This window comes from Ascaphus truei, chromosome 7 (genome assembly GCF_040206685.1).
Source record: "Ascaphus truei isolate aAscTru1 chromosome 7, aAscTru1.hap1, whole genome shotgun sequence".
Taxonomy (NCBI): Eukaryota; Metazoa; Chordata; class Amphibia; order Anura; family Ascaphidae; genus Ascaphus; species Ascaphus truei.
In genome coordinates, this window is record NC_134489.1 from 61,424,419 (window position 1) to 61,438,588 (window position 14,170).

Below are 14,170 nucleotides of genomic sequence, written 5' to 3' on the forward strand. Positions count from 1 at the left end.
ATCATCTCCCAGGTAGCACAAGCTACTGCTACACAATGCATCAGGTTCCCCTCTATTTGATGCAATGTATCACCTGGTGAGGGGGTAACTGACACTTCATAGCTACAGCATCCATTATAGTCTCTACAACCAAGGCGGTCTGGGGAAAGCCGAAGCCTCGGAAACCGGTGTTGGACGGCAGGTTTGTCTTGCAGGCCGTGGCGCGGCACGTGAGGTTGGGGAAGCTGTAGGCGCTGTCCATCTTTATCAGGGCGATCACTGACACCTGTGGTATAACAAGTGAAATATGCACCACTGAGCCCATGAGGTCAGACAAGCTGCAATACAGGGCACTTGATTTCATTTTGAACAGAGAAAGTATTCTGCGACAGTATCAGCATCCATTCTTTGCATTACATATTTGTAGTGCTCAATAGATATAATATACATCGTATTGTATATAATATTATACTTCAATACGTGCAGGTGTTTCTGTGTCAACATCAATAGAAGTTTGTTTTCACACACATTTGCATCAGATGTAATAACCACATGTCGGGTGCAGCTTGTTAGACACATAATAACAGTTTCTCCTTAAAAGAATCCATTGTCCGTTAGTCCCTAAAACATACTACTTTCTTCTGTTGCTATTGTACATAAGGGATACCTCCTGCCACTGCTTTTTTTAATTGAATATGTCAAATAAACAAAATACGTGAATACATCAACTAAACAAAAAAGCAACTGCATTTTCAAAGCAGTACCCAATTTTTGGAATGTATTATTTATTACAGATATGGAAGATCCGTGCTTCTTCTGGAGATATTAACTTTTTTTTTACGTGCCAATAAAATGAAAGTGAAATCAAAGATGGCTGCCGAGGTCCTCCAATAGAATGCAGCCACGTCATGCTGCTGTTGGCCGTGGGCGTGAGGCATGGATAGCACCCGTAATGATTTCCCAAAAGGGACCAGAAAAACTGGCACATAAAAAAAGGTAAATATCTAATAAAACAAAAAAAAAACAAACGGGGGGGGGTTCACGGAGATAAAAACAAGCAGTTCTGCGCTAGAACAGATTCCGTAAAACGATGTGAAAAAAGTTTAAAATAGGGGGATTGCTGCTTTAAGTTACAGCAGTTACAAAGGATTAATGTTCCAGCGGCACAACACCTTCCATCACCCCATTCTTCAGTGAAGGTTCGTCCTTTGTGTCCCTGATCCTTTGTACCTGCTGTAATTTAAGGATTACCCAGTAGTACACGGAGGAACATTGCGTTTATGTTGTTTATTTCAAATACCAGTCCCACTTATGAGCACTTTCACATGTCTCAGGCAGGTCTGCAACGCTGCTTTTCCCCATTGTGAATTGACGGTTTAACCCTGTTCTTTTAATGTAACCATGGATTTTTATAACTTACACTTTATAACTTTGCCATGGAAACGGGTCTGAAACAAGGTAAGTTTCCTTGTTGCGATCCCCCGGCATTAAATGCCTGGGGGAAGAGTGCGGGGCCTCTGCAATGGCCCGCGCCCCCCCAGACCACACTCCCGCCCCCCAGTTTGCTCCCTGCTGACTTATCTGTGGAAAGATACAGTATATTAACTGCATAGTTATCTAGCTATCAGTCAATAGGAACAATACCTGTTTAGTTACTGTATCAGTGATAAGGTAAATACATGCTGAGTTCCCAGTGAGTAAGAATAATACGGCCCATGTTTACTAAGCGATGAGGCACATGAATGGGTGGTAAGGCGTAGCACTGTTTAGTATATAAGGACCTAAAAGCTCAGTTTTGTATACATAGCGCATGTTTAGATATCAGTAGGATGGAAGGTTACCAGGACGGATTCATCAGGAGTGCATCCCGCGTTGCTGTAAAAGGTAATATCTGCCCCCACAATCTTGCCGTCATTCATGCATCCCACCTGAAACAAAAGGCCGCGGTTTGTGTGAGTGCAGAACATTCTTTCAGCTGCAGTTTGCAGTCTGTCAATAACCAAACCCCACTGTCTCCCCCCCCCCCCTCCATATCTCACTTTGTATTTCCCCAAGAAGGGGTGTCGGCCTCCGGTAATTAGCATGTCTTCCCAGCGCTCCAGGACAATGCGCACAGGGCGTTTGGTCCTGAAACAGAGCGGAAAGTTCCCCGTTATTCTCTTTGGAGTTTCTCTTGGCCGAGAAACATTTTGTTTGTATTTATCGCAGCTACAGTATGTCACATACTGTAGGAAAGATGTGCAAAAAAATTGTTAGGTTTTGGTAAAAAAATGGTGTTTTTCAAAAATATATAATTTTTTTTATGTATTTATTTGGTTTTATTCCTTACGCTCAACCTCCTTTTATTTTTCCCTCTATAACTTCCCTTTAGAAACCTAAAATAAATATTAAATGTTTGGTATCTGAAATATACATTTTATTTTTAGAGAAATGTAAAATGACATCGCAAGCTTCGTACATGCGAATTGTTGCAGCTGCGTTTTTTGCTAATTGTATGTATTTTCCTTATTATACTAATAAAATCTTATTTACGCCCCCCCCCCCAAAAAAAAAACATTGTAGTGTGAGACCATTGGAAATAAGATGGCTTGCTCAGTGATAATGTCACTGAATTTAAAGTGAGTGAACCCAGTCACTTTATCCCCCTGTGCCTCAAGCTCCAAAATTAGATTGTAAGTTCTTTGGGAGAAAGATGCATTGTGTCTGCAAAATTATATGTATCTATGTATATATATATATATTCCAATGCACAGCCGGCACACCATTTACAAGTAAATAAGTTTTGGTGCTTATCCCATAAAGCAATAACAGACCATACGATACCGGTTGCAACACGATATCAAGGGACCCACCTTGAGAAAGGTCCCACTGGGGGACCGAAACGTCGGTTTTTGTGTCTTCTATCAAATATAGAAAATGTATGAATTACTTACCTGCGTGCTGTCCCTTGATGTCGTGTTGCAACCGGTATCGTATGGTCTATTTATATATATATATATTACTATTATTGTTTCGAGCAAACACGCACAGTTTGACACGGTCATAAATCACGGAATAAAATTTGATAAGTAGCCGTCTCCTGTATTACAAATCACATTGGTGCGATTGCACCTGGCCCCGCGCTTACAGAGGCCCCGCGTTCTTCCCCGGCCCAATTTAAATGAACCACCCCAACATTTAAACTGTGATTACAGGAGTTTAGCCGGAGGAGAGTGTGGGCCTCTGTAACCGCCGGCATCTCCTGCTGCCACGAAGTTACGTGATGACGCAACGTCACATGACACGAGGGTGGGAAAAATGCCCTGCACGTCACAGGATACCATCACATGACGTCAACACGGCCCTGGAGGAAGTAAGATGATCCACACCCGGCCTGCACCATACTCCCAGCCGGCCCTGACATCTCTCAGGTATCTCAGGTGTGCTCCTTTTTGTGCCCAAGGCACTTTGACCTGGTAACCAGGAAGTGTAAGTGGTCTGCTTTAAAAGGAAGCCAGGGTTATGGAGCCACAGGTGTGAGCAGTAGGGTGCAAAAGTATGCTGTGACAGTGGAGCTTTCTAGCATTTGGGTTCGTTCAATGCTAGAGCTGCTGTCCAGAATAGCAGAGGTTATGGGTTCTCATCCTATTGGGCCTGACAGGTTCCCCCTTCATCACAATGGGCCTTTCACTTGTCGGTATACGTCTTATAGAAATATTTTAGACGGTGTGGAGGTGTGAATCATTTATATATACTTTGCATATAACATTAGCATAATTATCAGGTATTTAAGGTGTGCTCCTTTTTGAGTACAGGTGTCTCTCCATATATTATTTGGAGGGAGGTTTGAGGGGTTATATATATATATATATATCTAGAAAGATAGGGTACACATGTACTGAAGGGTACATCTATCTTGATTGTCTGATATATAATCAAAAATGAATAGACGATACCGTTCTGTGGCTAATGTGCGCATTCTCGACGCTTTTGTAAATAACATTTTTTATACTTTCTCGCTTGCTCAAATAGCCCGCAATTGCACCCCCCTCGTCCCCCCCACGCGCGCGTCCGCAAGTTGCAGGACACCCGGCGCTCATGCTCTAAGCATGAGCGCACTCAAGCAAGCAAGTGTTGCTTTATTTATTGTAACACCGCCGGAAAAAAAGATCACTTTATCTCGAAAGCTCGCACAAATAAAAGCATTTCGTTAGCCACAGAACGGGATCGTCTATTCGTTTTTGATTATTAAGCTCTGCTAACACGATACTGATACCTCTACATATATACTGTATACATATACATTTACATATAATCTGTTTACACTGTTAGTGGGTTTTTTTGTAGGGAAATAGGTGCCAATCTCTAATCAAAGAAGAATGAATATATATCTAAACGCTAAAAACAAATTCAGTTTCTTTCAATAATTTCATAATCAGTAAACTGTATGGAGTGTCTTCATAATGCATAAAAAGAAGACGGGACTCATGAAAATGGTGCAAGAACTCAGCTGCGCTAAACTTCCCCGCAAAAAAAGCCATATATAAATATATACAGTATGCACTGTAGCGGAGAAGCAGTGAAGCAGTGAAGCAGGCTGCTTGCTATCTGAAACCTCAGCAGGCTCAATAGAAAAGGTGGCAAGGTTTGAAGCTACATCTCTCCCGGAACAAAGGCTTGAGCCTGCAACCGGAAGTGTTTGTGTCATTAGTGTGAATGGAGCAGAGGCAGATGGAGCAGAGAGGAGACATGTCAGTGCAGAGGGTTAGGGAATAAAGGGGTGCCACGTTTGCTGTGCTCCGTCGCATGAAGATGCCACTCACTTGTGGGCTGCCACGGCTGCGGCACAGGCAAAGATATTTGGCTTAGTCAGCTTGCCCCCAAAAGCTCCGCCGACTCTCTTTACGTGAGACACAATCCTGTTAGAGGGGACGCCGAGGGCTATTGCCGCTAGGAGCTGAAATAAAAGCCAGGCACAAAAAGTACGCTTTTTATTAACCCCTTCACTGCCAGAGGGGCCGGCAAAGTGTCATTCAAGTACTGTGCTTTTCTAACATCTAATACACCAGTGGGCCTTAGGCGGGGTGCTCTGTTCGGTATCCCCCCATGGTTTATCTTTTATGCTCCGCCTCCTCCTTTAGAGCACTGTTTTTCTTATTTTACACTAGTTTCTGGCCTATGTTTATTTTAGTTTGAGCCTTTCCTTTTTCTTGTTGGTCTCTCGGCCAACCAGATGTTGTACTGTATTACCTGATTCGCTGGCTTTGGCAGCCAATCAGTTTAAGGCTTAAAAAATATATTTCTATTTCTATTTCTGAGTGCCTAAAACAAAATAATAATAACAATGATAACAGTGAATTATTATTATTTTTATTATTGTTGTTGTTGTAATTACTTGTATCTATGTAGTGTCTTTTGAATCCAAAGAGCTTTTACAATTATATTGCAGAACATGCATGCAGCCACCGCTGGGGTGTAATCCAGGAAGCTCATTTCATGCTCCAAAGAGGAGAGGGGGGAAGGAAACGGTGATATTATTATTATTATTACTGCTTAGGTGGGTAAGATTGAGGGGGGATAAAGAGATGCCAACTAAACCCATAATCTGAAGTGTCCAGAACCAACACGTCCTCCTACGGATCAGCCAATAAACACGGCTAGTCTCTTATTCCTGGCTTTCTACGCTGGCTGAAAAGGCGAACGTGATCATATCTTATAGAGCGGAGATACGCACCTGTGCAGAGGTGGGGTCCTGAGTTGATATATAAATATCCAGCTCATTCTCCTCCCGTTTGGGCACTGCGAGCACCGTGTTGGTTTCCATGTAGAATTGCTCCTGTCCTCTGATGTGGATCTCCCCTAATTAAATGACAGGCACATAGCAGCTCTCCTGTATAATTCTGCAGCTTCATCCCACATTTATCCCAGCACCGTATTCAGCTCTAAACTTTATTAGCTGCTTGTGTGCTGAACTCAATGCGTTGCTGGGCCTGCTCCTAGCATGTTAGAGTTTAACCCAGTTCCCATGACCAATGCCGCCTTTGCAATGCCCAGCATGCCTCTTTGGCAGTTTATTGGTTAAATGCAGCGGTAATTGTGTGATGGTACCACTGCATTTTGATTTTGCAATTTTGAGTACTATCTTCTTATTTAAAAATTTCCAATAACACTCTTTCAACAAGAATAATTAATTTACTATCTATCTATACATTATATATATATATATATATATATATATATATATATATATATATATATATATATATACACACACACACACACACACACACACACACACACACACACACACACACACACATATATATTTAGCATTTTGATGGCTACAGAACAGTATTGTGTATTTGATTTATATATATATATATATATGGCAAGCTGCAATATTACATTCCCCTTTTTTCTTCCTTTTTGCTTATTTGTATACGTAAAGCATGTGGCAATGTATAATTCTGCATTCTTACCTAAGCTGACAATCGTTTGGTGCTCCTGTTATAAAGCTGTAAAAATCCTGATTGTGTGACTAACATAATGGCTGCTTCAGCCAGTGTAACTCAGCAGCTATCCAGGTAACATTATCTATTGTTACAGTTTACAGCTCAAACTGCTGGGAATATTGGCAACAAATTATCCAAAACAGGAAAGTGTTGCAAAGATTTTGCACTGCTACGGAGGTGGCTAAAACCTGCTATAGAAATCAAAGGCTGCTTTACAATGCATTAAACATGGCATTAAGAGTTGAATACAAAAAGAAATTAATTAAAATACAGTAAGTATTATCTAATACTACAGAACTGTTAATTTTTTTTTTAAACGTACAAGATTTCACATGTTTTGATGCTTTAATATACTGAGCATCCTTTGATTTCTATAACAGGCTTCTAAGGCTGCGTCCATGGAAAGACAGGCAGCGCTCAGCCGTGCGGACGCTCCGCGCTGAGCCCCGGCATCCTCAATGAGGATGTCTTTAGAGGGGGCTCACGCGAGCGTCCGCAGGCGTGCTGAGGAGTTGGATTTTTCAGCCAACAGCCAAAGCGGTTTTTCAGCGCGCTGTCGGCTGAAAACCTCCAATCACAGCACAGCAGCGTCAACGTCACGGCGCCGTGACATTGACGTCGGTGCGTCGCGGGCTATTGAAACAGCAACATCCCTGCCCCGCCCCCGATCGCGCACGCTGGCTCGCCTGCATGTGCATGAAATCGCACAGGCTTCAGCAGGCGAGCCTCAGCGTCGGCGCTGTTCAGCACTGCTCCCCCTCTATGGACGCAGCCTAAAACAGCACACTTCCCCAGCAGTGCAAGATATTTGTATCACTTTCCTGTTTGTGATCATTTTGTTGCCAATATCCTCAGCAATTTGAGCTACAAACTGTAACAATAGACTATGTAAATTTTATAATATCAGGATACATTGTAGTTGCTGAGTTACACTGACTGAAGAATTGCTTTAAACTAAAAAGCAGCAATTTAGTGAGCCCTGGGAAGAAGAATCTTTGCTGATCAATCGCGGGAGAACGAATCGATCGGCTGCGTAGGTAATTCATTTCCAATACAGGTAATCAAAGACTGCGTATATTAAAACCAAAAAAATAAATAAGTTCAAGTGATGGGAGGACTGCCTCTTTACTATCGCAGACACCTTCCGAAAAGAAATAAAGTCCAAAAGGATTTGAACTCAATGTTTAACAGGTTTAAAATGTGTTCAAATCAGGCGCAGTAATGACTGGTGTTTAAAAGACATTTCCAGCACTGGTATAATGCAAACTGTATCCTGAAATATTTTAGGGTGGAGCATGTGTGGGATCATGGGAACAGAATGAGGTCAGTAAAAACGAAGAGGTGAAAGAAGACCCTTTTTGGGCTGTGTTTGTAGGACAGGGATATTACAGGATGAACCTTGCTCCGTTCCCCTGTTCATACAGTAGTGTGAATGGGTTACATATGATATGGAAGCAGATTGACGTGTCTCATTGTGCTCTGGTTATCTCTGCTTTATCTCCTCTGCTCATTGCAGTTACCTTCAATGATGTGGTCAGCGGTTTTAAATGCTTCGTCGGCGTTTCCGTGGCGGATTTTCTTCTCAGGTAAATAGTACGAGTTGTGTTTTATGGCATCCTGGGAATTGGGGGGAAATAATAAAGGTAGCTGCCAAACAGCAGCCTCTACGAGGCTCTGAAACTTGCTGGGGCTGCAGAGAGAGAGAGGCTGAGGCTGCAGAGAGAGTGGCTGAGGCAGCAGAGAGAGAGAGAGGCTGAGGCTGCAGAGAGAGAGAGAGAGAGAGAGAGAGAGAGAGAGAGGCTGAGGCTGCAGAGAGGAAGAGGCTGAGGCTGCAGAGAGAGAGGCTGAGGCTGCAGAGAGAGGCTGAGGCTGCAGAGAGAGAGGCTGAGGCTGCAGAGAGAGAGAGGCTGAGGCTGCAGAGAGAGTGGCTGAGGCAGCAGAGAGAGAGAGGCTGAGTCTGCAGAGAGAGAGAGAGAGAGAGAGGCTGAGGCTGCAGAGAGGAAGAGGCTGAGGCTGCAGAGAGAGAGGCTGAGTCTGCAGAGAGAGAGAGGATGAGGCTGCAGAGAGAGAAGCTGAGTCTGCAGAGAGAGAGGCTGAGGCTGCAGAGAGAGGCTGAGGCTGCAGAGAGAGAGAGAGACTGAGGCTGCAGAGAGAGAGAGGCTGAGGCTGCAGAGAGAGAGGCCGAGGCTGCAGAGAGAGAGGCTGAGTCTGCAGAGAGAGAGAGAGATGAGGCTGCAGAGAGAGTGGCGGAGGCTGCAGAGAGAGTGGCTGAGGCTGCAGAGAGAGAAGCTGAGTCTGCAGAGAGAGAGAGGCTGAGGCTGCAGAGAGAGGCTGAGGCTGCAGAGAGAGGCTGAGGCTGCAGAGAGAGAGAGACTGAGGCTGCAGAGAGAGAGACTGAGGCTGCAGAGAGAGAGAGGCTGAGGCTGCAGAGAGAGAGGCTGAGGCTGCAGAGAGAGAGGCTGAGGCTGCAGAGAGAGGCTGAGGCTGCAGAGAGAGAGGCTGAGGCTGCAGAGAGAAAGGCTGAGGCTGCAGAGAGAGGCTGAGGCTGCAGAGAGAGAGAGACTGAGGCTGCAGAGAGAGAGGCTGAGGCTGCAGAGAGAGGCTGAGGCTGCAGAGAGAGAGGCTGAGGCTGCAGAGAGAGAGGCTGAGGCTGCAGAGAGAGAGGCTGAGGCTGCAGAGAGAGAGGCTGAGGCTGCAGAGAGAGAGGCTGAGGCTGGGTAAATGTGGCGAGCTGGACAGCGCGAAGATTTTATACTCGCAGAAGAAGGTGTTAATGAACACGGTGGCAGCAAAGGGGTTAATGGTGCCCACTGCCTCTTATAGCTTGTGACCCATAATGTCCGTATATAAAGCCCTTTAACCACTGCACAAATTCCCTTACACACGCTACACACACACTGATGCAAACACAGTATACATACATTAACACAATGATACATAAAGACACAGGCACGTAAACACACAATACAGACACGCTGATACATGGAATCGGACGTTTGGTAGCGGTCGTTTTGACGTGACCAAGTCAGCGTGGGCATTTTGCGCCAATGGACCCTGCGCTGCATCTGCTCCACCGCTGCACACTCAGCCAAACCCACCGCTGCACACTCAGCCAAACCCACCGCTGCACACTCAGTTTCCCCACTGCTGTGCACTCACCCGCCCCACAACTGCGCACTCACCTGCCCCACCACTGCACACTCAGTCTCCCCACTGCTGTGCACTCACTCGCCCCACCGCTTCGCACTCAGCCAAACCCACCGCTGCCACTCAGCCAAACTCACCCCTGCGCACTCAGCCAAACCCACCGCTGCACACTCACGTGCCCCACTGCTGCGCACTCAGCCAAACCCACCGCTGCACACTCACGTGCCCCACTGCTGCGCACTCAGCCAAACCCACCGCTGCACACTCACGTGCCCCACTGCTGTGCAATCAGCCAAACCCACCGCTGCACACTCACGTGCCCCACTGCTGCGCACTCAGCCAAACCCACCGCTGCCACTCAGCCAAACTCACCCCTGCGCACTCAGCCAAACCCATCGCTGCACACTCACGTGCCCCACTGCTGCGCACTCAGCCAAACCCACCGCTGCACACTCACGTGCCCCACTGCTGCGCAATCAGCCAAACCCACCGCTGCACACTCAGCCAAACCCACCGCTGCGCAATCAGCCAAACCCACCGCTGCGCACTCAGCCAAACCCACCGCTGCGCAATCAGCCAAACCCACCACTGCGCACTCAGCCAAACTCACCGCTGCGCACTCAGCCAAACTCACCGCTGAGCAATCAGCCAAACTCACCGCTGCGCACTCAGCCAAACCCACCGCTGCGCAATCAGCCAAACCCACCGCTGCGCACTCAGCCAAACCCACCGCTGCACACTCAACCAAACTCCCCGCTGCGCACTCAGCCAAACCCACCGCTGCACACTCAGCCAAACCCACCGCTGCACACTCAGCCAAACACACCGCTGCACACTCAACCAAACACACCGCTGCACACTCAACCAAACACAACGCTGCACACTCAACCACCGGCCATTTCCAGAGTAAGGTAAGTTAATTCAAGGAGTTTTAGCGGTTACCGATAGGGGTTTTATGGTAAGGGGTTTTAGAGTAAGGGGTTTTAGAGTAAGGAGTTTTAGAGTAAGGGGTGTTAGAGTAAGGGGTGTTAGAGTAAGGGGTGTTAGAGTAAGGGGTTTTAGAGTAAGGGGTTTTAGAGTAAGGGGTTTTAGAGTAAGGGGTTTTAGAGTAAGGGGTTTTAGGGTAAGGGGTTTTAGAGTAAGGGGTGTTAGAGTAAGGGGTGTTAGAGTAAGGGGTGTTAGAGTAAGGGGTGTTAGAGTAAGGGGTGTTAGAGTAAGGGGTTTTAGAGTAAGGGGTTTTAGAGTAAGGGGTTTTAGGGTAAGGGGTTTTAGAGTAAGGGGTGTTAGAGTAAGGGGTGTTAGAGTAAGGGGTGTTAGAGTAAGGGGTTTTAGAGTAAGGGGTTTTAGAGTAAGGGGTGTTAGAGTAAGGGGTGTTAGAGTAAGGGGTGTTAGAGTAAGGGGTGTTAGAGTAAGGGGTGTTAGAGTAAGGGGTGTTAGAGTAAGGGGTGTTAGAGTAAGGGGTGTTAGGGTAAGGGGTGTTAGGGTAAGGGGTTTTAGGGTAAGGGGTTTTAGAGTAAGGGGTTTTAGAGTAAGGGGTTTTAGAGTAAGGGGTGTTAGAGTAAGGGGTGTTAGAGTAAGGGGTGTTAGAGTAAGGGGTGTTAGAGTAAGGGGTGTTAGAGTAAGGGGTGTTAGAGTAAGGGGTGTTAGAGTAAGGGGTGTTAGAGTAAGGGGTGTTAGAGTAAGGAGTGTTAGAGTAAGGGGTGTTAGAGTAAGGGGTTTTAGAGTAAGGGGTTTTAGAGTAAGGGGTGTTAGAGTAAGGGGTTTTAGAGTAAGGGGGTTTTAGAGTAAGGGGTGTTAGAGTAAGGGGTTTTAGAGAAAGGGGTTTTAGGGTAAGGGGTTTTAGGGTAGTGGATTAGGGTAAGGGGTTTTAGGGTAGTGGATTAGGGTAAGGGGTTTTAGGGTAAGGGGTTTTAGGGTAAGGGGTTAGGTTTTTAGAGTAGTGGATTAGGGTAAGGGGTTTTAGGGTATGGGGTTTTAGGGCAAGGGGTTAGGTTTTTAGGGTAGTGAGTAGCATTAGTATTAGGGGTTAAGCTTAGTTGTTTTTAGGGAAAAGGGTAAGTGAAACGGCCGGTGGAGAGATGTCTAGGGGCGTTAAACTTTGCAGAGTTACCGGCACCCTTTTGGGGGTCTATATCTCGGGAAGTAGGGGGATTCAAGGAGCCGAAATTAATTGGTTTCAGCTCTGGAACCCCCCCCCCCCTGCTTCAATCCTATCTGATTGGGATTGGCAAGCTGAGTGGCGGCTAACCGCTGGTAGCGATTTGGGCGCGACAAACCATCCGCAACCAAAAATATCCTAGACCGCGGATATGTATGATACATGATACAATGATAATACAAAAATCAAAGAATTCGGCAGCACTCCCTGGTAGATATACATCAGGTTTCATGCATCTGGCAAGCTTGTCTGATGCATTAAACCTGGTTTATATCTACCAGAGAGTGCTGCAGAGTTCTTTGATTTTTGAATGATCTATTTTGCTGCTGGATGTTGATCCCAGCTGCTCTGCAAGCACCCTGATCTCAAAATAAGTCATATTCTTGTTATTTGTATGATACAATGATATATACAGATCTGCACATGAACATAGATACACACACAGACCCAAACGTGCTTGTATATGGCTGACATTGTAAGCTTTTGCCTTTTTGCTTATGTAGGTGTTACACCTTCTAAGGCCTGGTCCCCGCTAGCTACTGCAGCGCCCGCTGTGGCGGACGCTACATGGACGAGAGCCCTCCCCTCAATGGCGCCGGGCCTGCTGCGAGGGGGGGCCGCAGCGCTGTGGCGAAAGTTGCTCCTGCTCTCAATAGAATTGAGAGCAGGACTCGCGACAGAGCGCTAAGCCACGCCCCCGGCGGTTCAGCCAATGAGGGCAAACCTGCCGGGTGACGTCATGGCCACGCATCCGGCACTCCCCCGCCACACGGGGAATCGGCTGCACGCGCCGCCAGTCTCGCGGGCGCGCGTGCAGCGGAGGTACTGGGGCCTCAGCTTAAGGCAGGGCAGCTTAATACATTAGGCCGACTAGGCACAGTGATTAGGGCCTACGAACCTTTTAGGGCCTACAATATTTCACTTGTAAAAATACCTAAACAAAAAAAAATCACAAAATAAGAGAAAACAGCTCATTTTAATTTAAAATGCCTTCGAAGTACCGATACCTTTAAATATCGAAAGTATCAATGCCACATATCGCTAGTATCGAAAGAAACAAGGAAACGATGAAATTAGCATAAAAATTAGTAAAAATATCAGGGACACAGGCCTCTAGAAATAAAAGTGCTTAGGGCCTACGAAGGTCTTAAAATGGCCCTGCCCTAAGGGCCTTATACAATATAGTCTGACCGCTCTTACTTATTGACGTCAATGAGAGTTTTTGTCTGGTAACGTCCTACGGACTTTAATGAATTAACCCCTAAGTGAGACTCGCTGCCTAGCAATGTGACCAGAACTTCGCGCAATGTGTGCAGCCACGATGCGGAAATCAGCGTTTCCAGATAACAGCTACTGTACATCACCTCCATTGTGAGGATGACCGGCTCCAGATTCTCGTAGGTTATCTTCACTGCGGCCGCCGCCCGTCGTGCATGTTCCGGAGTATCCGCCAACATACCACAGATGATATGGCCCACGCACTGCACCTGCAGCCACCGAAAATTAAAGGTGCAACGACCCAAAAAGATTTGAAAAACAACTTCATTTTTTATCCTAAATAAAGCAATTCATGTGCTTTTTAAAAAATTATTATTATTAACATAGGATTGAAGCAGGGGGTGGTGGTGGGGGTGGTCTAGAGCTGAACCCAGTTAATTTCAGCGCATGGAACCCCCTACTCCCCGAGATATAGACCTCCAATGGGGAGCCGTTAACTCTGCAAAGTTTGACGCTCCCAGTTATGTGGACCAATAGGAAGTCTCAGTCTCACCAGATGATGTCACAGCTTCCTATTGGCCCACAGGGCGTGGGAGCTTGAAACTCCACCAATACGTGAACTCTGCTAGCTGAGCTGAGTGGCTATCAGCACCCCCTATGGATGTAGGTATCTCCGGAAGCAGGGGGTCCCGGAGCTGAAATGAATAGGGTTCAGCTCCCGAGACTCCCTACTGCAATCCTATGTTAAAAATAAACAATAAATAGCCATAAAACATGCCTGCTTGGATTGCCTCTTTAAGCGTAACTATGGTGCCATCATTAGTCAAAAAAAGATAGACATAAGTAACTGAAATGCTTGAATTCAGTGTCTTCGACAAGAAGCGATATGTATTAGTTTTTCACAGAATAAAAATCAGTAAGAGAGTTACTTTAAGGGTTAATTAATACTTCTTTTTTTGACCGGTTGAATTGGACTGTCTTTGTTAACCAAAGGACTTACCTTCTCCTCTGAAAACAGATAGTCTTGTCCTTGCAGCTCATTCGTTCCTGTTGCGTCCTGGGCTCTTACAGCATCAGCAACGCCTGGAAGTTTGAGAGCTTCTGAAACATCTATTGACCTGCGGTATGAAAAAGAGTCAAAATGATCTTATATTATACATGTTGTTGGTCCTGTTAC

General features: G+C 45.9%; 1 protein-coding gene across 1 annotated transcript in view; it reads right to left on the reverse strand.

Moving 5' to 3' along the window:
* The window catches only part of LOC142499990 (aldehyde oxidase 1-like), a 60,014-nt gene that overhangs the window by 22,681 nt on the left and 23,163 nt on the right, over positions 1 to 14,170 (reverse strand). Inside the window, exons 18-25 of the mRNA XM_075610046.1 lie at positions 13,994 to 14,111; positions 13,140 to 13,262; positions 7,991 to 8,087; positions 5,693 to 5,817; positions 4,782 to 4,915; positions 2,019 to 2,106; positions 1,821 to 1,907; positions 74 to 265 (exon numbers count right to left, since the gene is read on the reverse strand). Of these exons, the coding sequence (XP_075466161.1) occupies positions 74 to 265; positions 1,821 to 1,907; positions 2,019 to 2,106; positions 4,782 to 4,915; positions 5,693 to 5,817; positions 7,991 to 8,087; positions 13,140 to 13,262; positions 13,994 to 14,111 (964 nt within the window). The remainder of the gene's footprint in view (positions 1 to 73; positions 266 to 1,820; positions 1,908 to 2,018; positions 2,107 to 4,781; positions 4,916 to 5,692; positions 5,818 to 7,990; positions 8,088 to 13,139; positions 13,263 to 13,993; positions 14,112 to 14,170) is intronic.